The 23,857-nt window shown below is 41.7% G+C and overlaps 1 protein-coding gene across 4 annotated transcripts in view; it reads right to left on the bottom strand.

The window, feature by feature from the left end:
• Positions 1 to 4,213: 4,213 nt before the first annotated feature.
• ubr2 (ubiquitin protein ligase E3 component n-recognin 2) overlaps positions 4,214 to 23,857 on the bottom strand; it is a 50,231-nt gene continuing 30,587 nt past the window's right edge. For 2 of the 4 annotated variants that reach the window (XM_084077067.1, XM_084077068.1), the window contains exons 22-48: positions 23,173 to 23,225; positions 22,428 to 22,530; positions 22,248 to 22,296; positions 21,586 to 21,740; positions 20,375 to 20,477; positions 19,137 to 19,246; positions 17,906 to 17,986; positions 17,209 to 17,381; positions 16,814 to 16,835; positions 16,558 to 16,738; positions 15,537 to 15,630; positions 14,813 to 14,980; positions 13,919 to 14,010; positions 13,763 to 13,835; positions 12,933 to 13,081; positions 12,503 to 12,558; positions 11,714 to 11,810; positions 11,054 to 11,121; positions 10,407 to 10,545; positions 9,309 to 9,405; positions 8,278 to 8,405; positions 8,058 to 8,166; positions 7,266 to 7,322; positions 6,213 to 6,290; positions 5,956 to 6,126; positions 5,588 to 5,689; positions 4,214 to 5,014 (exon numbers count right to left, since the gene is read on the bottom strand). In XM_084077067.1, the coding sequence (XP_083933193.1) occupies positions 4,873 to 5,014; positions 5,588 to 5,689; positions 5,956 to 6,126; positions 6,213 to 6,290; positions 7,266 to 7,322; positions 8,058 to 8,166; positions 8,278 to 8,405; positions 9,309 to 9,405; positions 10,407 to 10,545; positions 11,054 to 11,121; positions 11,714 to 11,810; positions 12,503 to 12,558; positions 12,933 to 13,081; positions 13,763 to 13,835; positions 13,919 to 14,010; positions 14,813 to 14,980; positions 15,537 to 15,630; positions 16,558 to 16,738; positions 16,814 to 16,835; positions 17,209 to 17,381; positions 17,906 to 17,986; positions 19,137 to 19,246; positions 20,375 to 20,477; positions 21,586 to 21,740; positions 22,248 to 22,296; positions 22,428 to 22,530; positions 23,173 to 23,225 (2,850 nt within the window). In that variant the 3' untranslated portion in view covers positions 4,214 to 4,872. Of the gene's footprint in view, positions 5,015 to 5,587; positions 5,690 to 5,955; positions 6,127 to 6,212; positions 6,291 to 7,265; positions 7,323 to 8,057; positions 8,167 to 8,277; positions 8,406 to 9,308; positions 9,406 to 10,406; positions 10,546 to 11,053; positions 11,122 to 11,713; positions 11,811 to 12,502; positions 12,559 to 12,932; positions 13,082 to 13,762; positions 13,836 to 13,918; positions 14,011 to 14,812; positions 14,981 to 15,536; positions 15,631 to 16,557; positions 16,761 to 16,813; positions 16,836 to 17,208; positions 17,382 to 17,905; positions 17,987 to 19,136; positions 19,247 to 20,374; positions 20,478 to 21,585; positions 21,741 to 22,247; positions 22,297 to 22,427; positions 22,531 to 23,172; positions 23,226 to 23,857 lie in introns of all 4 variants that reach the window. The other 2 variants (XM_084077069.1, XM_084077070.1) reach the window with 1 other exon arrangement.

Here is a 23,857-nt window from a genome sequence, read left to right as displayed (position 1 = left end):
TCCCTGTGATCTTTGCCCCCCCATACCGTTTACATCCAGTCAGGAAAGAGTATCATCCATTTGTCAGCATCAATTTAACTTTCACTTCCAGTGTTGTCTCCTCATTATTATACATTTTTATAAATCTTCTCTGTCGGTGGAAAACTTACTTTTCAGGATTCAAATGCCAAAATGGCAAAAGTAGCAGTTCTACAAGCTCAAAACACAGCGCTTTGCGCCGTGTGTCGAGCTTGTGGATCTGCTACTTGTAGTATGATCAAGTGGGACATTAATTTTAAAAAAACACAAAAAGTTAGAATATGGAGATAAGAGGTTTCTATTTTCTTGCTGCAAATACAAACGTGAATTAACGTATTATTCAGCAACAAGTGCATGGTGGTGACACCATTTGACTGACAAGTCACAAGGGCCATGCAGGGGTCATTTACTGCTGCGGCAGCTTACACACTCTAGTAAGGTGTGTGTGTGTGTGTGTGTGTGTGTGTGTGTGTGTGTGTGTGTGTGTGTGTGTGTGTGTGTGTGTGTGTGTGTGTGTGTGTGTGTGTGTGTGTGTGTGTGTGTGTGATTAGCTTGGTTGGACACGTGAACAGATTAGAAAGCTGAGGATTGCTGTGTATTAGAGTTAAAAGGACGGAGTCACAAACTGTGGCACGCAACACACAGAGAGAGAGAGAGAGAGAGTTGTGATTGGGAAGACTTTCACAGAGACACACCCTCACTACAATCACATCTTTAAACTATGCATTTTTATTATTGTGTAATATCATTGATTGATTGATGTACTTTGAAGACATGAGAAGTACAAATTCACAATACAAGGTCTACTAAACTGGAAGGCTCATAAAGCACTAAGCTTGTTTAAAATGAGATCCCCACGCACACAAATCATGATGACAAATAAGAGACAGACAGATACACACACTACTATACAGAACGTCATTAGTTGTTAATATTTTTGTTTAATGATTTGTATTTGTTTATATTATGACTAGCACATGTCAATCAATCTTTCAAATGGAGCTATGATTCATTTTGCTGGACACTAGAGGGCAGTGCTACTCTATTGAATCAATGTCAACAAACTATCATTATTATAACTTTTTTTACTGTTCACAAAAGTATGTTTCTGAAAACAATTGAGGTCTGAAATATTTATCGGGGGAAAGACACCTGATTCAGCACAGCCTTATCTGATTTATTCATGTATACATTTTTTACTTTGTGGACTGACATGACTTCCAGTTGGGCAGTGGTGGGCAAAGTATGTACTCAAGTAAATACTCAGGTATTCAAAAGTACAAATTATTAACTACATTTGAAATTTTGAACATTCCCCCAAAAATGTAAAAGGAAATTTTAAGGATATGACATTTTCAAAAATAGTGAAAATAGCAGATCAACAAGCTGTAGATTGGCTATTTGCACTATATTTGAAATAGCGCTTTGGGTTCTGTGACTGGGCACATCCTGAGAAGATTTTGGCTCTTGAAAATAGTGCAAAACACAGGCAAAACATACAGACGTTACTGCGCCTATCAAGGAATGTTGGTACAGTGGATGCCTCTCTCAGCCGGCAGAGAGATGCTGAGGGCAAATATTGGAAGGAGGTATTGAGGCGCATTGTGGCTTTAATACAGTTCCTGAGTGAGAGAGTCCAAGCATTCAGAGGCGCTGATTAACTTTTGGGCTCATCAACAAATGGAAATGACCTCGGATTGCCGGAACTAATTGCACAGTTTGATCCATTTCTTCAGGAACACATACAGAAGGATGGTCAAAGGGGGAGAGGAACAACGTCATATCTGTCATCTTAGATGACAGGTATGACGTTGTTGAAGATCTTTGAAGATGAAGACACACTGAGCTTACGTACTAAAAATAAGACAAGAAATCTGCCACTGACCGTTCCAGTGGTTTCTGAGATTAGCGCGCGTGCGCACACGCACGCACGCACGCACGCACACACACACACACACACACACACACACACACACACACACACACACACACACACACACACACACACACACACACACACACACACACACCTACTAGGCCTACTAGGGCACAGTGGTATGACCTGTGTTCGAGGGATGGAAGCCGGGCAGAGAGGATGATCTTTGTCACTGTACTTACTCCTACAGGCTGGGCCAGCACATGTCAGTAGGGAGCGCTGAAGAGTAGGAGTAGGATGGAGGCACTACGTCCTCCCTGTGGGGGCATCTCACTAGCAGGTGCGCTAGTAGGATACAACAGCATAACGACTAAATTGGGGTGAAAAAGGGAGTAAAAAATGAAGGAAAAAAAATTAAAGCAGCTAAGAAATGTGTGTAGGGAGGAATTAATTGGCATAATGACAATTTTAGGGAGGAAAAGGGGTGAAAATAATCAGCTACTAATTAGACAAAACAAAGTCTCTGCATGAATGTTTTGGGTGAAGGAACAGACAGTTAGCCTATAGAAGAGAACTCCAGGAAACATGTTTGTAAAGTAGAACTGGGAGTGAGAGAGGAACTTTTTTTTTTCCTGTCATGTTTGAGATTGTTTCTCGTCGGTCCAGGAAGAAGTGATAGTCATTGTTGGGTGGAAACCTCTTTTGTCCAAAACTGTTACTTTTCAGGAAATGGCAAAGAAGAACCTGATGTGTTCCAATGGATCCACTGCACTGCACTTATTTAGTCACAAGCTCTTGTTAATACTTTCCATCGGATCAATATTTATAAAAGCTTCTGTGTGACATTGTAGTATGACGAAGTAGGGCTTTAATTTACAGGAGAAAAAAACATAAAAAGTTTAAATGATATACAAGCTTTCTGCCCAACAACAACATGCATCATGAAGTTCTATCAGCCAATAGAAGCAGGACAGAACCTTACAAGGTGCTACCTTATTGGTGGAGGTGTGAGTTGTACTGAAGCACAGCTTCTATTTCCTCATGAGTTCCTTGTTTCCCACCGAGGTCAAAGACGGTTCACATCCACCCAGGTGGTGGCTGTTGCCTGCAGATACTGTAGACTCAGAAGGTTCCCGGTACGGGACTTGGCACCTAGCTGCTCACAGTGCCAAAACTACTAGTAACTGGTGTACTGACCATCAGTGGTGTAAAGTAACAAGTACATTTACTCACAATTTTAGGTATTTTTTACTTTGCTGGAGTATTTCCAATTTTCAGTACTTTTATTTCTACACCACTATCTCAGGGGCAAATTTTGCGCTTTTACTCCACTACAATTATTTGAAAACTTTAGTTACTAGTTACTTTGTAGATTTTGATTAGTATTACAAAACATACATTTCGGCCATTTGAAAATAGCTGGTCTAATTAGGAATAATGTCTTCAACAACAACATTGAAATCATGTCATTCTTAGTTCTGCCTGGCTCTAGACTGGAGCAGACGGCTCAACGTGATCTTGAACGTGCCTCCACTCCATGTTCACGAACGTGCAGTGCATGCACGTTCCCGGTAACGGGATTATACCTTTCCTTTTTTTGAGACAAGAAAAAGGTAAGAATTGATTGCCCCGATCGTCCCCTCTCAACACCAACAGTTTGAACGCAGCTGTGGCGAGCGGAGGGGAAGCCACAGACACGGCTAGTAGTGGGAAATTAGAAGTCGGATTATAAACCTTTAATCCTCTTTTTCACATAAAGTAACGAGTAACGCGGTTACGCGGCCATTAAAATGTCAGTAACTATAACGTATTACCGATCAAGGATAAAGTAACTACTTACGTTACTAGTAACCACAAAAAGTAGTTAGAAGTTAGTCCCAAAACTGGTCAAGAAGAAGGTGCGAGACACTAGACGCAATAATTCAGATGAGGCTTAAGGCTGCTATCAAAGCAAACCTTGGCTTCCATAATACCTCAACACTGGCACCTCCATGCCACGCCCCATTGATGAAGTAATTTGTTCAAAAGTAGCCCAGATCCAGTTTTGAGTTCATAAATTAACATGCTTTTCGGATGCTCAACATATTTGTATAAATACATTTTTGAGTGGTCTTATGTAATACTCAAATATATTTTGATATATGGATTATTGATTTTCATGAGCTGTATGCCATAATAAAAAAAAGGTTTTAAATGTTTCACATTATGCACAGTGAATCTAGGGAATCACAGGGAACACGCGCTTACACGCACACACACGCGCACACACACACACACGCACACACACACGCACACACAAGAAAGACATCAGGTAAATGCTTCAATTCATTGATTTAATGAGTCCTTCCTACAGATAAACGATACAGGGTTCGTCGACACGAACCATATTTATTAAGTTAAAAACAAAACAGAAAGAAGAACCCTGAAGCTGAAACAAAGTGAAGATGGAGAATCAAATCCAACATGCATCCTGCGACAGACGAGCAGAACAACCATAAACACGTCTGTCAAAAAACAAATAAAAAAAAAACACAACCAACAATTCAAATGAGTACAAATCTCCATTCTGAGCTCATCTCTGACGCCTCGCTTCCACTGAGCTCTGTGTGGTTTTATTCGTTCCGTAAACTTCTCCGAAACCCCTCCTTCCTTTTTTTTTCTTCTTTTTTTCTCGTATGTCATTTGCCTCGAGCACGTAAAAAATAATGAAACTTTTTTTGTGAACACACAGAGTTCAGTGGAAATTAGGCATTAAGAGCGAAAAGAACGACGTGCGTCTTCATCACGCGAGCATAAATTAGGCATAACCAGCGCTCGGAAGAAGCCTATTGGTTAGTTTGATAAAAGGGGCAATTCAATTCTTGTAGGCGTGGCCATTGCAGAGCGGGTGTGGTCAAAGTCTGGCAAGGGCGTGGCCACAACTGTGTGGCTGTGGTCGTAGGGGCGGGGGGGGGGGGGGGGTAGGGGCAAGGCCAACATCAGAGGTGCTGCCAATCAATGCCCATCAGAGTCTGGTTGGCTTCCTGGGCGTGGCCTATCTCCTCGGTTACGCTGTGATGTCGCCACAGACGCTGAATCTTTAGATAGCGATCCGAACAAAGATGCAGCGGATTACCTCTCCTGCGCACACACACACACACACACACACACAAAAATGAGTGAGTTCAACGGCTATAAAAACAAACACCATAACATGTGTAACTGTCTGTCTGTGTGTGTGTGTGTGTGTGTGTGTGTGTGTGTGTGTGTGTGTGTGTGTGTGTGTGTGTGTGTGTGTGTGTGTGTGTGTGTGTGTGTGTGTGTGTGTGTGTGTGTGTGTGGAAGGGGATCCCCCCTCTCCTTGCAGATATTATACAAGATTCTAAAACAGTTAGTCCCAATCCTTAATTCTAATTAGCTGATTTCCGTTTAGTAGACGTACTAAATGAGACTATCATCTACTCCTTAGATCAGTTTAAATCAATCACAGGTGCGTGTTGTGTGTTGCTTTTAGTTTTAATTGCATTCCCATCAGTTTTTTACCGTGTCGTACTTTATTGTGTTCTGTATTTTCTTGTTTTATTCTGTTGCCCTGTATCGCACTTTGGTTGGCTTCTGTCATTTTAAATGTGCTTTATAAATACACTTTTGAGTTGAGTGTGTGTGTGTGTGTGTGTGTGTGTGTGTGTGTGTGTGTGTGTGTGTGTGTCTAACCTCAGGCCCTGGTCTGTCTCTCCGTAATCGTCCAGATAAGGCGGAGCGTAGAAACAGCCTTTAGTTTTACCAGCGAGAAACAAAACCTGGCACTCTCTGACCCTGAAAACACACACACATCATATTGAATATGGAGATAAGAGGTTTCTGCCCGACAGCAACGATATATAGTAACAACAACTAAAATGATGCAGATGCTTTCCTGGATTGAAAGGTATAACAATAATATAGGTTTCACACACACACACACACACACACACACACACACACACACACACACACACACACACACACACACACACACACACACACACACACACACACACACACACACACACACACAAAGAGAGAGAGCGAGATCTGTCTACCTGAGGAATATTCCCAGTCCGGCTCCACAGGTGTAGCTGTGGGCGGTGCAGGCTCCTACATCCTCTCCCTCCACCTCGGTCTGACAGCAGTAGCTCTGGGAGCACAGCATGGATCCACACACCAGACACAGTGTAGGGGCTCTGGACTTATCTCCTCCTGACCGGGGACAGCTGAGCAACACACAACACACACACTGTTAACCCATTCAATCCGGGAAATACTGTGTCATTTTAGATTTTTAGTTGTGTATACTAACGTGAAGCTAGAAGCTTGGTTGATCAGACTGCTGTAGTCTTCAGGCAGCTCTATCAGTCTGTTGGACTCTCTGGGATACCTACAGGAAACAGGAAGTCAGTCCGCTGTCTTTTTAACACACAAACGAAACAAATGCACACATAATAATTAAACACCGAGTCTCAGGTATTATCCTGGGTTTTGGGGTGCAGGGGGTGGACCTGCGAAGACCTCTACTGCAGTGTTATGAAGTGATAGTACACATTGTCACTGAATCAGAGAGAAGACGAAGAAGCTCGGCCCTAAATGTAGACCATTAAAATCTTCAGCGGCTGCACATTGACTAACACAGCCCTGGGTAGGCGAGCAGGCCTGGCGGAGATCTTTTCTAGTTTGATTCACACAATTGTTTATCTGCTTTTTTGGAGCACCGGGCTGGGCTTAAGGAGTCTCCCGGACTACAGCGCCGCCCACGGTGCTGGGTTGCGCCGCGGCTGAAGACCGGTGCAGGAAGAACCCGCTCCTGGCCGTCGCCACCCACGGGCAATTCCACCACGCCAGCGGTCTGCATCAGTTCCGGCCAGTGTTGATTTTGACAGCAAATTTGTATGTAGTTTTAGTCACAGTCTTTTGAATAAAATTCCATTTAGTCTTAGTCATATTTTAGTCATCTGAAATGTTTTAGTTTTAGTCTAGTTTTAGTTGACTAAATATCATCAGATTTTAGTCGACAAAAGCTGACGTTACACTACACGACTCGGCCGCCTTCCGCGGCCGAGTCAGGCGCGGTGGAGAGTTGGCTTAACTCTGAGAGTGTACAAATGGACCCGTAAGGGACCTCCATCCGAAAAGTTTGCAGCCGGTCGACTGCCGTGTAGAGGGCTCAGATGGGTGGGCCGGCGAACGCTTTTGAGAATTTCAAGTGGGCCCTGATCCAAAAAGGTTGAGAACCACTGCAGTCTTCAAGGGAACCCGAACCCCAAACTCCGGGATAATACCTGGGTTAAAGGTGCTCATGTTTAGACACAAACTTTTCGTTTGGTCTGTTGATGGAGAGCATCAGAAGTCCCCTTACCTGACCAGAGGACTGTCTTTCTGCAAAGCCTGTCTGACCCCTGGATGACAGCACCACCTACAGGCAGGAGGACACAATGACAACACAGTTACCACCCTTTTCCTGCTCCTCACAAGAGAAATGGTTGTTTTATGGTTAAAAAAAATGATAGTTTAGAGTTAGGATTTAGTTACAATTAGGAAAAGGATTAAGGATTAGGCATTTAGAGGTTAGGTTTAGCGGTCGGGGGTTAGAGTTATGCCAGAGTTACATTTAGTTGCACGGCAATGTCACGCACCGAAAATCTCAATCGACAAGCTCACAACTTGTAGATATAGCTATTTGCGGCTTCAAGATTAGGGTTGAAAATGGGAAGACTGTAAAAATGGCATTCATAAAATCGCTGCCCTATAATGTTGATGTCCTCACATGTATAGTAATACAAATGTATGCGTGCGTGTTAGCAATGGGCATTTGGACCATATTTGGTAAAATCATATCAATAAATAAAGTTGCAGTCCTACAGTATGTGAAGGCAGTTCAAATAGAGGCTAAAACATGTATTGTAACATACATTATATCTATATCTCATTCTGTATATATTGTATGAGGAACAGTTCGATTATATTTAATGATGACGTGATGAAGTGATTGGTTCCATTAATATTCTGTGAATATCTAAGTTTCTATGTGACTTAATTTTGGTTATTCAGTCCTACACGGTTTGTGACACACCTTTGTGTGTGTGTGTGTGTGTGTGTGTGTGTGTGTGTGTGTGTGTGTGTGTGTGTGTGTGTGTGTGTGTGTGCGTACCCCTGTATGAGTGTGTCCATCAGTGGGCGGTGTCTGTAGTAAAGTTGCAGCAGGTTGGAGGGCAGACTGAGGTAGGAACACAACGCCTCCCACTGGCCAGGACCTGGAACTACACACACACGTAGAACAGTTACTTCTTGATTTGTGTTGTTACTTGGCCATTAAAAAAAATATGATTCCTTTTTTTGTTCAAAGTTCAGTGCGGGTAGTGTGTTGTTACCTTGCAGTGCGGGCGGTGTGTGCGTGGAGTTGAGGTGTGTGAAGAACAGGGCAGCTGAGCGGAGGAACGGCAGGACTCCTGTCTTCACACAACGCCACAGATGCCATCCTGAACACACCTCTGGAAGACTGACACACACACACACACACACACACATCCATTGCTTGGACAGAAATTTTATGTATGCTATTTCTAACACATTTTGCCCTTTTTTAACCGTAAGGCCTAAGCCAAAAAATAGCAGATCTACAAGCTCACAGCTTATAGATCACCTCAAACCTATAACTTCTAAATGTCTATCCTGATCCTAACCTGAATCTTTTCCTAATAGTAAACGTATCTGAAAATCTTTTTTACAACCATTAAACAACCATTTCTCTAGTGGGGAGAGAAGCATAGCACCATAGAGACAAGGCCTTTCCCAAGCGAGCTCTTGCCTGCCCTGAAGGACTGACTGAAGGGACACAAACGTCTCTGCTTAGCGATAGATGGACGGGGAGCAAATCACCTCCCCCCCGAAAACTACTCCAAACGTGTCCATACTGTTGGAGCGTCACAAACTGCATGTACATTTCTGTTTGCTGCCATGGTGATTAGGCCACTGATATTGCTTAACCCATTAAGACCGGGAACGGATCCGTGTCATTTTCGATTTCTGTGGCTATTCAAAAATAGCAGATATACAAGTTCATAGCATGGCACCGAGTGCCACAATATGAGCTTGTAGATCTGCTATTTTTGGAAAAATCATGAACATTTGTGCAAATCTTTGAATATATATGTTTTTAAGCGAACATTTGTAACTGTCAAATGTCTAAACAGATGTCTTCATTTTTCAGAAAAACTATTGTTGATATATCAGTGGTGCTCAAATTTCTTCTTGTCAAGGACCCCACAAAATTATGTTTTTGGCCGCCGATCCCCATCAAAATATGTTGTTCCAGGGACCCCAGAAGCAAAGATTTTAGCAAAGGTTAGGTGCCCCAGTGCAACCAATGTAAAAAGAAAAAGAAAGAAAACGTGTGTGTTACCTGTTCAGGTGACTTCTGACTTTGTTGTAAAGGAGGAAGGTCAACTCCTCCTCCTCCTTCTCTGCTCCTCCTGACTCCTGATCCATGGCCACCTCCCCTAAAACACACACACACACACACACACACACACACACACACACACACACACACACACACACACACACACACACACACACACATTTTAGAAGAATTGTGTCATTTTGAAACACTAGAGGTTCGGGCCGCGTACATCGCACTGCCAATCTGACTGATATGCCCATATATGGAGAGCTCTGTATCAGTCCTTGTCCCTTTTACAGTATGCCCATATATGGAGATCCCTGATGTCATCAGTATATCTAATAGTCCATATTTGGGCGTAGCTGCAATGGGAACTCCTTATATGGTTATGGCTGAGTCATGGTGACATGAGCGCGACATCAGAGGTCCGTCTGCCCGCCCTCCCGCGGTCCTCCCTTAAAGGGATACACGGCGAGTTCAGAGGTAAATAAACACCAGCAGTACTTTTCCCCGACCACCAGGGGGTGACGCAGGAGGGACTTCCATAGAGAGGTACTTTTGAAGGGATGATGCCCGAAAACAGGTTGCTTTATTGGGATACAATATGCGGAAATTCCCGCCCTGCTGGTTCTCTGAATTTTTATTTTTAAATAGGCTCTTTCATGATAAATTGACCACATATATGAAGTTAAACAACTAAATTCTATCCACACGCTATCTTAAAAGTAAATTCTGTGCCTCAAAAACGAAGTTTGAGAGCGTTTTAAAACCGAAAGTAAACGTTCATACGGACACGGACGCGCACATGCGTGCGTTAATTTACGTACCGGACATAAACATAGAACACATAAACATTAGGGAAAATACGGATTTCAGAAGGAGGACTGTGTTTCAATGCATGAAAACACCCCAGCATCATTATATAGTGGCTGATAGAGGGGAAAAAATGCAAAATATATATATATATATTTTTTTAAATTTAGGCTTAATGTTCCCTACAATACCTTTAAGACAATTCTAATATAGGATGTATCCAGTGTGTGTGTGTGTGTGTGTGTGTGTGTGTGTGTGTGTGTGTGTGTGTGTGTGTGTGTGTACCTGGTACAGATGTTATCAGGGTCTGCACCAGGTGAGCCACAGTCACCAGGCTGAAGAGGTGCAGGTGGGCGGAGTCAAGTGTACTCTGTCCTGATTGGTCCAGACACTGGACCGAACTGTATGACATCACACTGGATACCTGACAGGCAAGACAGTCGAATCAGAATCATCTGTGACTCTTTACTTAAAGGTCGGGTCTATAATGCATTACAATCACATTTATAATGCATTATAATCACTTCTATAATGCATTATAGTCACATATATATAATGCATTATAGTCACATTTATAAGGCTTCATAAGACTCATTTTAATGTTTATAATTATGCATACCAACTTATAACAAAGACACTTTACAGTATAACTGACTAAGTTATGGTAGTTATATGTTGTTCCGTTGAGCTTATAATGAATTATGACCAGCACTTATAATACTTCATAAACCTTGTTTATTGTTATGCATAATTATTATTAACATTTATAACGAGTATAACATTATAATGCATTATAGAACCGACCTTTAAGTAAACGTGTTACAGAATAATCTTTATTGTCACATCACAGGTTTACATGTGTAAAGAAACCTCTTACAACAGTAACTAAGAGAGGGAGAGAGACACACAGACAGACAGACAGACAAACTCACCAGCAGATGAAACATGTCTACATCCAGGATACATGGAGTGTTCTGAACCTGAGGGTCTGGGACAACAGCTACACACACACACACACACACACACACACACACACACACACACACACACACACACACACACACACACACACACACACACACACACACACACACACACACACACACACACACACACACACACACACACACACACACACACACACACACACACAATAATTGTTGTTGTGAAACTTTGTTGTTCGGTAGACATGATGACAGACTGCTTTTTTGTTACAGCATCACTCACATTATAAAATATATTGCATTATATGCGTATAAATATGGACTCAAGGCAGACTGTTTCTCTGTTAACATTTTAAACAAACATTTAACATTTGAGTACATAACGGATGGAATATGGAATGTAGGTATGTACTCAAATGGTACATATTAATTACCGATAATTAATTGGAGTCAAGTTAAATTAAAACAATTAACATAATGCTGCCTATTAAGACGTAGATTTTTGGAGGTCATTTTGTTTTTCTTTTAGGACTTTGAGGGCCAGATTGAGATGGTCAAAGGGCCATGTTGCCCATGTGTGGAGGAAGTGAACCTGCAATAACTACCAATTGAATACAATTGTGTGTGTGTGTGTGTGTGTGTGTGTACCTGACAGCAGTCTGATGAAGTGTGTGTGCACTGTGGACAGTGGAGAGGACATCCAACAGGCTGAGGCAAACCTACACAGAGAGGTCAAACAGTCATCCTACACACACACACACACACACACACACACACACACACACACACACACACACACACACACACACACACACACACACACACACACACACACACACACACACACACACACACAATTAAATAAACTCAACTACATCAGTTTAAATTTTGAATTATATTGCCCACTTAAACCCTCTATGGTTGACCGGAGTCCCTCAGGGCTGGGTACTAGTGTATTTTCAGTTTTCGGTTATAGTGGGGATAGGAAAGCTTTCACTGAAAAACAGCAGATCAACCAAGCTCACAACGCGTCGCAGTTGTGAGCTTGTTGATCTGCTGTTTTCAGCGAAAGATTTTATTCCCCACAATATGGGTACTGGGGTTTAAGCGGTTAAATAAATAAAAAAGAGGAAGCAAATGGTTCATTCCAGTTCCATAATAACTTGAACTCAGTTCATCAAACCGTTCAATATCAATGCAATAAAAAAGTTATGTATGTGTTTATGAATAAAAACGGAGGAGACACATGGACACATGGTACTTTTTCTGCTGTGGTGCAGGTGGATTGACACACATGACTAAATTGGGTAGGATAAATGATGGACATGACCCAGAAACCTGGGTGTTGCCAGTGGAGGCATGAAAAGGACGACATACAGAGCTCTGTAGAGGAAAGAAAAACAAACAAACACTGAAACTAATAAAAACAAGAATTACCTGTCTACAGGGTAAACTTCCAAATAAAGGCCTCTCCTCGTCCGCCAACAGTCTCTCTGTAAACAGATAAAATACTAATTATTAACCTGTTCAAACCGGGAACGCATCTGTGTAACCACTTTATCCATATTGTATCATTTGGCTATTCAAAAATAGCAGATCTGCTATTTTTGAAAAATCTTGAACATTTGTGCAAATATTTGAATACAGTATATATTTATATTTTTAAAGCGAACATTTTCCTCAAATCTTTGCTTCTGGGGGTCCCTGGAACAACATATTTTGAGATGGGGTCGGCGGCCAAATACATATCATTTTGGGGGTCCTTGACATGAAAAGGTTTGAGAACCACTGATATAGAAACATACGTTTTTCAACGTGTGTGCGTGTGTGTGTGTGTGTGTGTGTGTGTGTCCATGTGCGTGCGTACCTATAGCCTGTATGGTGAAGGAGCAGCTGGACCAGGACATGACGGGGACTCGGGGGTCATGGTCGTTCGGGTTGACCTTCAGGCCGACCTTGTAGGTCGCCGTGCCGAAGGTCGTCAGCATCTCCTTAATGCTACTGGAGAACGGATTGCTGCACAAAACAACAATACACAATAAATACGCGGTCAAAGTAAGCCCCCAAATAATTGGCACAACACTACGATTTTTATGATAATATAACGTTAATATAATTATTTTTTTTACCAACACACAGACGTAAAGGGTGTTCAATAGCACTGATTTATGGAAAAAAAATGCAAAAGTCAAAATGGAGTTCGCTGGTTTCTGCCTGACAGCAACGATTCTTTACACATGCATTGTGAGCTTGTATATGTACAGTAGGTCAACTATTTTTACTACTTTTAAAATAATAATACAGCAACGATATGAAAAATGTATTGGATCTAAAACTTTAACACTTGCATCCCTATTCTGGGGTGAACATTCAGCAAAAAAATGACAAGCTCACAACCTGTCGACAAAGAGATTTGGTCCCTATGACTAGTCTAGGGATGGGTATCAATAGGATTTTATTGATTCCGTTCCGATTCCGACTCTGCAAACCAGGAAAGCATCCGTGTCATTTTAGATTTTAGCGTTGGCTTAAATTATTAGAATTTTATCGATTCTGATTTGATTCCTTCCATTTGTATGGGTGCCAAGTACCTAGTGATTTGGATTTGGTTCCTATTTGGAACCTAATTTAGAGTCTAATTACTATTACTCTGACTCATTAGTAATGAGGGCGTGTTCAGAGTGGGCAGAGTCTGACCTGGGAGTGTGTTCCAATATGAAGCCTTCTGGTGCAGGACACGCCTCTGTAACTGGCTCCTCCTCCTCTTCACCTGCACACAGACACAGTTTTGCATTACTATACTTGTGAGGCATTGAAAATAGTATTAGCTGTTGTAGTAGAAGTACTACTCACCCTGTGTACTGTGTTTCCTGGCATTCGTGTGCAAAGCAGCAACTTGTTGAGCCGTCAACTTCACCCACTCCTCCAAACTCAGTTGTTCACCACTGTACATGTGTACACACACACACAAACACACACGCACACGCACACGCACACACACACACACACACACACACACACACACACACACACACACACACACACACAGTTGTGTTACATTTAAGGTCTATTCATGCAGTAGACTCAGAGAATTCTATTCCATGTTCCGTGCCACATTTTTACAATATTACCTATCCTAGGGCATAGCGTGCTGGAGTACGAGGCCCACAAACAGCATGCTGCCTAGTACAATGTAATATCTCTGTAGCGTTGACTGATTTATACTCGAGTGAGGAGAACAGATCAATAACAATGCATCAGATTGCGACACGTTGTTAGCTTGTAGATCTGTTTCTTTTGTCATGTGAAATACGGTATAGAGTTAAATAGCTCTATATTCTGACAGCAATCGTTGCTATAGAGTGTTTGTCTCCTTGTCTCTCCAACTCTTTATAGTAAACAGAAAATGCATTTTTAGGTCGGTCATGCAGGATACAGAATAAACAATCGAAATTAGAAGTGATGACACAAATAAATGAGCAGACAAAACTGGAACTGGAGTTGCCGCCCTAAAACGAATTACTAGGAATGTAATAATTGGCTAAAACGTCCACTGTTAAAAAAGAAATGGAAAGAAACATTGGAAATGGAGAGAATAACTTACAGAATTACAAACGATGGGCCTGAGTATAACAGACGATGGAGTAAATGGATAAATTATGAGAACAAAAGGGGTAAAAAATAATCGTCTACTCAAAAAAAAAAGAAAAGAAGACATTCACATAGGAGAGGAACGCTGGTATGTACCTGTGTGTGTGCTGGGTTTGTATAACTCTGGGTAGGACAGGTATAACGGTGTTACTCAGACATTCACACAGGGGACAGAGGAACTCTCCGTTCTCCACATCGTAGGAGGTGTGAACTCTGAGACGCTGCTGCCTCCTCTGCTCCTTGGCCTGCACCGCCTCAAAGTACCTGCACACACACACACACAACGTATAGGGGGGAGAGAGAGAGAGAGAGAGAGAGAGAGAGAGAGATGTAGACGTTACAAACAGTACAATGTAAAGACAAATGACTCTATCAGGGGTAAAACAGTTGACTAATTGATTTAATCATTTATGGAAAAAAAACAATTACAAAAAACATTGCATTGATTCGTTGATATATAACCAATTTAATCGCTATGACGATAACCAGTAGTTGCCACCCTACTCTGTATCAGTCACATGACCAAGCAAAACAGACAGACAGACAGACACATGGATAGTGAAGGGACCACTGACTTGATTCTGAGAGTCACATAAACGAGCATGTCACTAGGGTTGGGATCCGGATCCAACATTGAGGAACCGGGAATCCGTTCCATCACATTTGGATCCGTTTCCGGAACCAGGTTTTATCACACAGTCAGAGCTGCTACTGTATGTGGACTTCATGTCTGATATACAATTATAACACCGGTGGTTTTCAAGCTGCCACCAGCTCACCACGGTACGGTATGTACCAGCTGTGTTGTTGCAGTACCCACCTCTGCCAGCAGGAGGCGTGCATGATGTGACCACAGCTCCCTGTGTGAGTTCCACAGTTCAGGTCGGGGTGCGTGAACAGAGGATCATGGTGCTCTGAAGAAACAAAACATATACGTTTATATACAGCTACACAAAAAATTATGTCCTTTCTTATTTGTTTCACAAGAACAATTTAATCTCAAACATTTTCATGTCAAGGACCCTCAAATAGATATGCATTAGCTCAACGGACCTTTTTTATTCAAAAGAAATCCATATTTTCCTAGATTTTTCTAAATATGTATTTTTGTAATGCTAGTGTCATTCATTTAGCTGGTCCCCTCAAGGACACCTGGAGTCTCTGGACCTCACTTTGAGAACCACAGGTTTAATGAAATGTCTGGGAGTTGACGTTGTGAATGTTACGTCCTTATCAACTTCAGCGTTGCTTTCAAATTGGCTTAACCCATTGCATGCCAATCACGTAGATCTACGTGAACCTATTTATAGCCGCCACGTGCCAATCGCGTAGATCTACGTGAAGTGAAATATGATTTATCGAAGATATAGGGGTCTATCCACTTCCTTTTTAACTTAAAACTTAAAAAATATTCATCTCTGCTCCTAAGTACTTTTTTGTTTTTCAATGAAAAATCTCTGGCACTGGCTAGAAATTTTCAGAAATAATCTCTGGCAGTTAAAGGGTTGTTAACCCATTTAGACCGGGAGAGAGTCTGTTATTTGTGTATTTCTTTGGCTATTTAAAAAAAAATCATGACAATTTGTGCAAATCTTTAAATATATATATGTTTAAAGCGAACATTTGTAAAATATTTTGTTCCAGGGACCTCCAGAAATCACAATTTAAAAAAAAATTAGCATATCTACAAGCTCATATCGCGGCACTCGGTGCCGCGATATGAGCTTGTAGATCTGCTATTTTTGAATAGCCAAAGAAATCTAAAATGACAGAGCGTCCCCGGATTGAATGGGCTAAACCTACAAATAAATACACACACACACACACACACACACACACACCTGGGTCGGGCAGTGGAGTGCTTCTGTTCTGGGACATGACGGTGGAGCGCTGGACAAAGGCGGCCAGGACCATGGCCTGGCCATGACCTCTGACCTCCTGCTGCTCCTGACAGAGGATGCAGGTGACCAGCTGACGCTGCTCGCTAGGACCGGAGCGACCGGGACCCACACACACCAACACCTCAGGAGCCATACTGGGAGGACTGGGAGAGAGAGAGAGAGAGAGAGAGAGGTTAGGACCCACACACACCAACACCTCTGGAGCCATACTGGGAGGACTGGGAGAGAGAGAATATGCTTAAAACTCTTAAAATGCCACTTTTGTTAACAACTTGCACCCCCAGCATCCCTATTCCGAGGGGAGCATTGGCCAAAAATAGCAGATCTACAAGCTCACAACGTTGTGGATCAGCTATTTTTGGCGAGGACATTTGGTGTAGAGGGAAAAAAGAGCGTACCAAGTGCACTCTTTGCAGATCGGCAAAAGGCAAATTGATCCCAGTGTATGACGGAGAACAATTTCACCATTACAAATGTCCTCGATATGATTATCGAGAGCGTCCTGTTTTTTTTTGTTATTATTGTTTGTCACGATAAACAATAATCATTATCGTCCCCTACTGTGAAAAAGAACACTGTGCTTGTGCGTACCTGTCAGAAACAGGGGTGTCCTTCAGCTCGTCCAGGCTCTGCTCAAACAGCTCTCGGTTCTCGTTGATGAAGTGCTTCTGCATCTCGGACATCTGAGCCATGATCTTCTCCCTGCGCAGGCGAGCCAGCTCCGCCTTCCTCTTCCTCTCCGCTTTGTCCTTGTCCCGCACCGCCTGCAGGGCGGCGACAAACACGGATCAAGCATCAAAATCAGTCTAACCACTTTAAACGTAAATACATCGGCTATTTGAAAATAGCTGATGTTGTGAGCTTGTAGATTGGCTTTTTTTTAATATACATATATATATATATATATATATATATATATATATATATATATATATATATATATATATATATATATATATATATATATATATATATATTTATTTATTTATTTTTGAAACATTGTAACACCACAAATCTTATATTTGGCCATGGCCAAATACAATTTGAATGAATACTTTTGGGGGTCCTTAAAAGTTAAAGAAGCACTAGGCCACGGACCCCCATTTCATAAAATGTTCATTTCTAGGACCCCAATATACACTGCAAAATTCTTAGTGTTTATTTAACTCTGAGAGTGTAAAAATGGTTGTAAGCAGGTGTGTTGTTTGCGTCAGTCTGCACTCACGAGTGTGTATGTGTTTGTGTACATGTGTGTATGTATGTGTGCGTGTGTGTGTGTGTGTCAGACCTCGTCATGTGTGTGTGTGTTGCTTGTGTCAGCAGACGTAGAGGCAGATCGTTCTCTCATGGTTCTGTTGCTGGACACCACCTGGAGACCAAAGAAACACTACAGTGAACATTGGGACATGACACTAGAACAGGGGTCTTCAACGATTTTCAGGCCAAGGACCCCCTAGCTGAGAGAGAGATGAAGCAGGGACCCCCTCCATATTGTATAAAATTGTGTTTCAGATTTTTTTTTCTTCTCTTTTTTTTCCTCTACACCTAAACCTCTTTGCCAAAAAAAATAATCTACAAGCTCACAACGCCTCGCAGCGTGAGGTGTTGTGTGCTTGTAGATCTGCTATTTTTGGCTAATATTCCCCTCAGAATAGGGATGCTAGGGTTCAAGTGGTTTTGTAAAAAATCATATTACACAAATATTTGGCAGCCCCCGCTGTAGTAACTCTGAGGACCACCTAGGGGTCCTCAAATAAAAACTAGACAGAACTATCAGGGAGGGACTAGTGGAGAAGAGATCCAGTAGAACAGTGGTTTTCAACCCTTTTCATATCAAGGTCCTTTATTTATTTATAATTTGGTTACCAACTCTCCATCATTTGGCTGGGGACCACCTGGAACCCCCTCAAGGACCACTGGTGGTCTCCGGACCACTGGTTGAGAACCACTGCAGTCGTGCTTGGCTGTGCTCACGTGTAGCAGACGCATTGTGAGCTTGTAGATCGGCTATTTTCGGCACGCGGCTAAGTATAAATCGGGCATTACAAAGCAAGCATCACGGGCCGTCAAAAAAAAAAATCAACTGTAGATTTAGTAGACTCAAATATCAACTAAAACCAGATTAAAACATTTCAGATGACTAAAAATATGACTAAAACTAAATCAAAATTTCAAGGGGTCGCGCCCTGCTTGTCCCTCAGCCGTGACATTGACCCACGCAGAATTACTACACAACAGTTACTACACACATTACTACACACCCTCAGGAGCAGTCTGATTAATGCCTACAATCAATGGTAAAAAGTTTACCTTCAGGATCCAGTGGACCAGTGGTTCTCAACCTTTTCAGGCCGTGACCCCCCAAAATAATCATAATTAGAAGTCTTTTAATTGTCACTTCACTGTCATCTGGGGACCCCCCCAAAATCATGTGGGGACCCCCCTGGGGTTCCCCACCCACAGGTTGAGAACCACTGCAGTGGACCGTGTCTTTATGGACCTCTAGGTAAAAAGTGTACCTTCAGGATCCAGTGGACCATGTCTTTATGGACCTCTAGGTGTGGAGCGTTGTGAAGAGTCTCTAACAGAGCCAGAATACTGGCCGAGTTACTGGGACTGTCAACTGGACCTACACACACACACACACACACACACACACACACACACACACACACACACACAGGTTTTTACAGATGGAGTTGACAATCTGGTGTGTAGTTTGAAGGCAGTAACATTCTGTGACTGTGATAACAGACTGATTATAAGAGAAACACTCAACAAAACACTGTGTTGAGTTCCCAACAAGTGATAAATATCGGCTACTGTGATGATCGGTGAACATCAACTTTATTTGCCGATACTTGCAGATAATGGAAAATATCGTCCGATACCAATTATGTGGCCCATATATTGGTGCATTCCCTAGGTTTTAAGTATGAAGTTTTACACTGGCGATGAATGTGAATTTCTCCTCTGCTGATTAACCCATTTAGACCTGAGATTCTAAAAACGCCTTCTAAATCCTGACCTAAGCTTCCTGAAAAACGTCAAATATTTATTCAAAAATTACAACAAATCAATGTTGCTATATACTGTACATAGCAACAAGAACCCCAAGAGGGGATCCCGTCCTGAAAGGTATAGTTACAAATAGGGGTTCCCGCCCAAAATGGGTTAAGATACAATATCGACATAATAATATCCAGTCTGCAACGGTTATGAAGGGAGAAGTGGGATGTCACGTTTATCTCAGAAAGAATATCAACTTCAAACTGCAGGTCTGTAGTGTGTGTGTGTGTGTGTGTGTGTGTGTGTGTGTGTGTGTGTGTGTGTGTGTGTGTGTGTGTGTGTGTGTGTGTGTGTGCGTGTCCTCTAGCTTAGAGGGAGCTTGTACGACTAAAGTCATTAAATACCAGCCGCTCCTCCATACTATCAGAGCTAAGTTATAGGTGCAATATAAATAAAGTTTGATTTGATTTGATGGTTGTAGAAGGCTTCCAACAACTTGCGATGCTGAAAAAAAAGCTGCTATATGGCTTGCAAAATTCTGTGCAATCTCTTCCATCATTGGTAGCGGCCAAATATGGCGAAGACGCCGTTACTTGACGGGTGTGTGGGTAGTTTTTCAAGATTTGCTAACTTTATATTTTTTTACAGCACCTTGTAAATATTTGTTTCCTTGTAGTGTGTCTCTTATGTGGACATACATTATTAAGTGTGTGTGTGTGTGTGTGTGTGTGTGTGTGTGTACACTAACGTGATATCTTGCTAGTGAAGTTGAAGAGGATGTCGTCGTCTCCAGAGCTGTTCTCTATCTGCTGCTGTTCCTCCAATAGTGACATGCCGATTAGATGGAGGACCTACACACACACACACACACACACACACACACACACACACACACACACACACACACACACACACACACACACACACACACACACACACACACACACGATTAAACATAACAGGAATAATGTAATCCCTATGCAAACAAATCCTAGTCTTTCAAATCTAATATGGCTGTTTCAAGGTCATGATAAATGGCATCCTGAATCAAAGTTGAATAAAATACCCATTCCATTGGCCTAACCACTTAAACCGCATTATCCATATTGTGGGGAAAGCTTTCACAGAAAATAGCAGATCGACAAGCTCACAACCGTTGTGGCCGATCGATGCGTTGTGAGCTTGTCGATCAGCTATTTTCAGCGAAAGCTTTCCCCACAATAGCAGCAAACATAAAAGACACTAGTATAGAGCCCTGAGGGACTCCAGTCAACAATATACGGTTTAAGTGGTGTCACCCATTCGATCCGGGAACGCATCTGTGTCATTTTAGATTTGAGCTATAGCCATTATTTTATACTTTGGCTATTCAAAAACAGCAGATCTACAAGCTCATAGCATTTTGTGCAAATCTTTAAATACATATATTTAAAAAAAAAAAATGTTTACTCAAACTTTGCTTCTGGAGGTCCCTGGAACAACATGTTTTACAAATGTACGCTTCAATATATATATATATATTCAAAGATTTGCACACATTTTCACGATTTTTCAAAACTAGCAGATCTACAAGTTCATAGCACGGCATGCCGCACTATGAACTTGTATATCTGCTATTTTTGAATAGCCAAAGAATACAATGCCTTGGGCCCAAATCACATACCAATATACGATTTAGTATGACAAACTTCTTTTTTAGTATGCCTAAAGCTTAGTAGAAAATAGCACATGAGACTCGTACCAAATTCAGGCAATTTTATAGTACTAGAGGTGCCCACATCGCACCGCCGATCCGACTGAAATGCCCCTATATGGTCAGTCCTTGCCCATTTTATGCCCATAAATAGAGATCTCTGTATCTGTCAGTCCTTGTCCCTTTTATGCAGATAAATGGAGATCTTTATATCCATCAGTCCTTGTCCCTTTCATTCCCCCTCTCTCCCTCTCTCTCTCTCTCACCCTCTGCAGCATGGACTCGGACCAGTGTCCTGTGCTGGGCTCCACGGCCCACTGCAGCACGGCTCCCAGGATGACCAGGAACACGTCACTCTGCAGCAGGTTGACCAGACTGCCAAACAGCGGACACAGTGGAGGCAGCACCGGTGGAGGCAGGGCTGTGAGGAAGGACAGCATGTCAGAGAGGTCGCGCATTTGTGTAACCACTTAAAACCATTACTTTATACTTTGGCTATTAAAAAATAGCAGATATACAAGCTATGAGCTTGTAGATCTGCTATTTTCAAAAAATCGTGAACATTTGTGCAAATCTTTGAATATATATTTATATTTAAAGTGAACATTTGTAACTCAAATCTTGCTTCTGGGGGGTCCTTGGAACAACATATTTTGAGATGGGGGTCCGTGGTCAAATTACATATCCTTTTGGGAGTCCTTGACATGAAAAAAGTTCGAGAACCACTGATATTATATATAGCAACATACGCTTTTTTTTGTTTTTTCCCCAGAAGCAAAGATTTGAGTTACAAATGTTCGCTTTAGAAAATATATATTCAAAGATTTGCATGATAATTTAAAAAAGCAGATCTACAAGCTCATAGCTATTTAACACTTATTTTAATAATAAGGTAGGGTAAGGTAGGTAAAATAATAATAATAACTACCAGAGTTTTCTCCAATCTGTCTCTTCAGTTTCCTTTGGGCTTCTTCTGCCTGGAATCACACACACACACACACACACACACACACACACACACACACACACACGGAGGTTACCATGACAACATCTATATCCAGTGTGTAAGAGTGAGTGAGTGAGTGAGTGAGTGAGTGAGTGTGTGTACCTTGGACTGGTCAGCTCTGGAGTAGTGGTAAAAGTAGAGGTTAAAGAGTTTGCAACACTCTGGTCTGAGTTCATACAGGCCTCTACCTGTCACACCTGGCTTCCTACACACACACACACACACACACACACACACACACACAATTATTCACTATTATTCACTTTTTATCCAGGAGCATCCACAAAATGTATTAATGATGTGACGTCGTCGGGCAGAAAGCTCATATCTCCATCTTTCAATTTTTTTACGTTTTGTTTTTCGGTACATTAACGCCCTACGTCAACATACAAGAGTGTCACACAAAAAGTAGTGCAAACAGCAGATCTGCAAGCGTTGTGAGCTTGTAGATCTGCTGTTTGCACTATTTAAAAAAAAATGTAATAATAATAAAAAAGGATTTGGACATTCCACCCGACAGAGTAGGAAGTTCTAACCATTGACGTTTGAATGTGAGACATAATAAGTACGGTAGTATGAATGCCGTCCATTTGTCATTGTATCAGGCTTAGCTTTTTTTTCTGTTGCATTTCATGTTTGAAATCGTCTCTGTCGGGTGGAAACCTCATATGTTACTTTTCAGGATTCAAATTCAAAAATATGAAAAGTAGCAGATCTACAAGCTTGATGCTTTCGATGCTTTTGTGTGATGCTGTAGTATGATCAAGTAGGGCGTCAATTTACAAAAACAAATACAAAAAGTTAAATGGTTTCTGCACGAGAGCAACAAAAAAGTAAAGATACTTACTTGAAGAGTGCCACACTGTCGATCACTCTTTCCATCCCCGTCTCCTTGTTCTCCTACAAGCAAATAGTACTCAGTAAATATATATTCTAGAATCATTATTTTTGTTTTATTTGTATATATATTTTTGGAACCATTATTGCTACAAACGATAGAGCACCGAATTCTGACATCACTGCCACTAGAGGCCGCTATTCCCAATGGGTCAAATATTAGTTGTTGTTTTTTCTTGTTTTTTTTTTAACTCTACATTTTTTTTGTAACCCTATTTTTAACACCCACTGCCAATTGTCTATGTAATCCTGGGCACTACCTTCCCTCTGCCAACCTAGGGAGGCCAGGGCCGAGCTCATGCCTCCTTCAATGCATGAGAGCCAACTGACCTTCTTGTCACCTGACAGGGGGGAGTTTCCCTGGTTGGATGTAGCGCGTGGAAGGAACACGTTATTCCAACCAGTTCCCTTCCCCTCCATCAGGCGCCCCGGCTGGCCAGGGGGAGGCCTTAGTTATTTTTTTACATTGAAAATACCATAGGGAAATCTTGGATCACATCAACTGTGTTCCAAAAATAAACATATCAGCCGGCCGATTTTACGGTGAAAAAGTACTAATTTATCCAAAGAAATAAGAAAATGTTTGTTTTTATTTCTCCAAATACAAATGTTATCAAATGTAACTCAATATCATA

The sequence above is a fragment of the Gymnoscopelus microlampas genome, assembly GCF_963454915.1.
Source record: "Gymnoscopelus microlampas genome assembly, chromosome: 13".
Lineage (NCBI taxonomy): Eukaryota > Metazoa > Chordata > Actinopteri > Myctophiformes > Myctophidae > Gymnoscopelus > Gymnoscopelus microlampas.
This window is presented reverse-complemented; position numbering and strand designations above follow the sequence as displayed.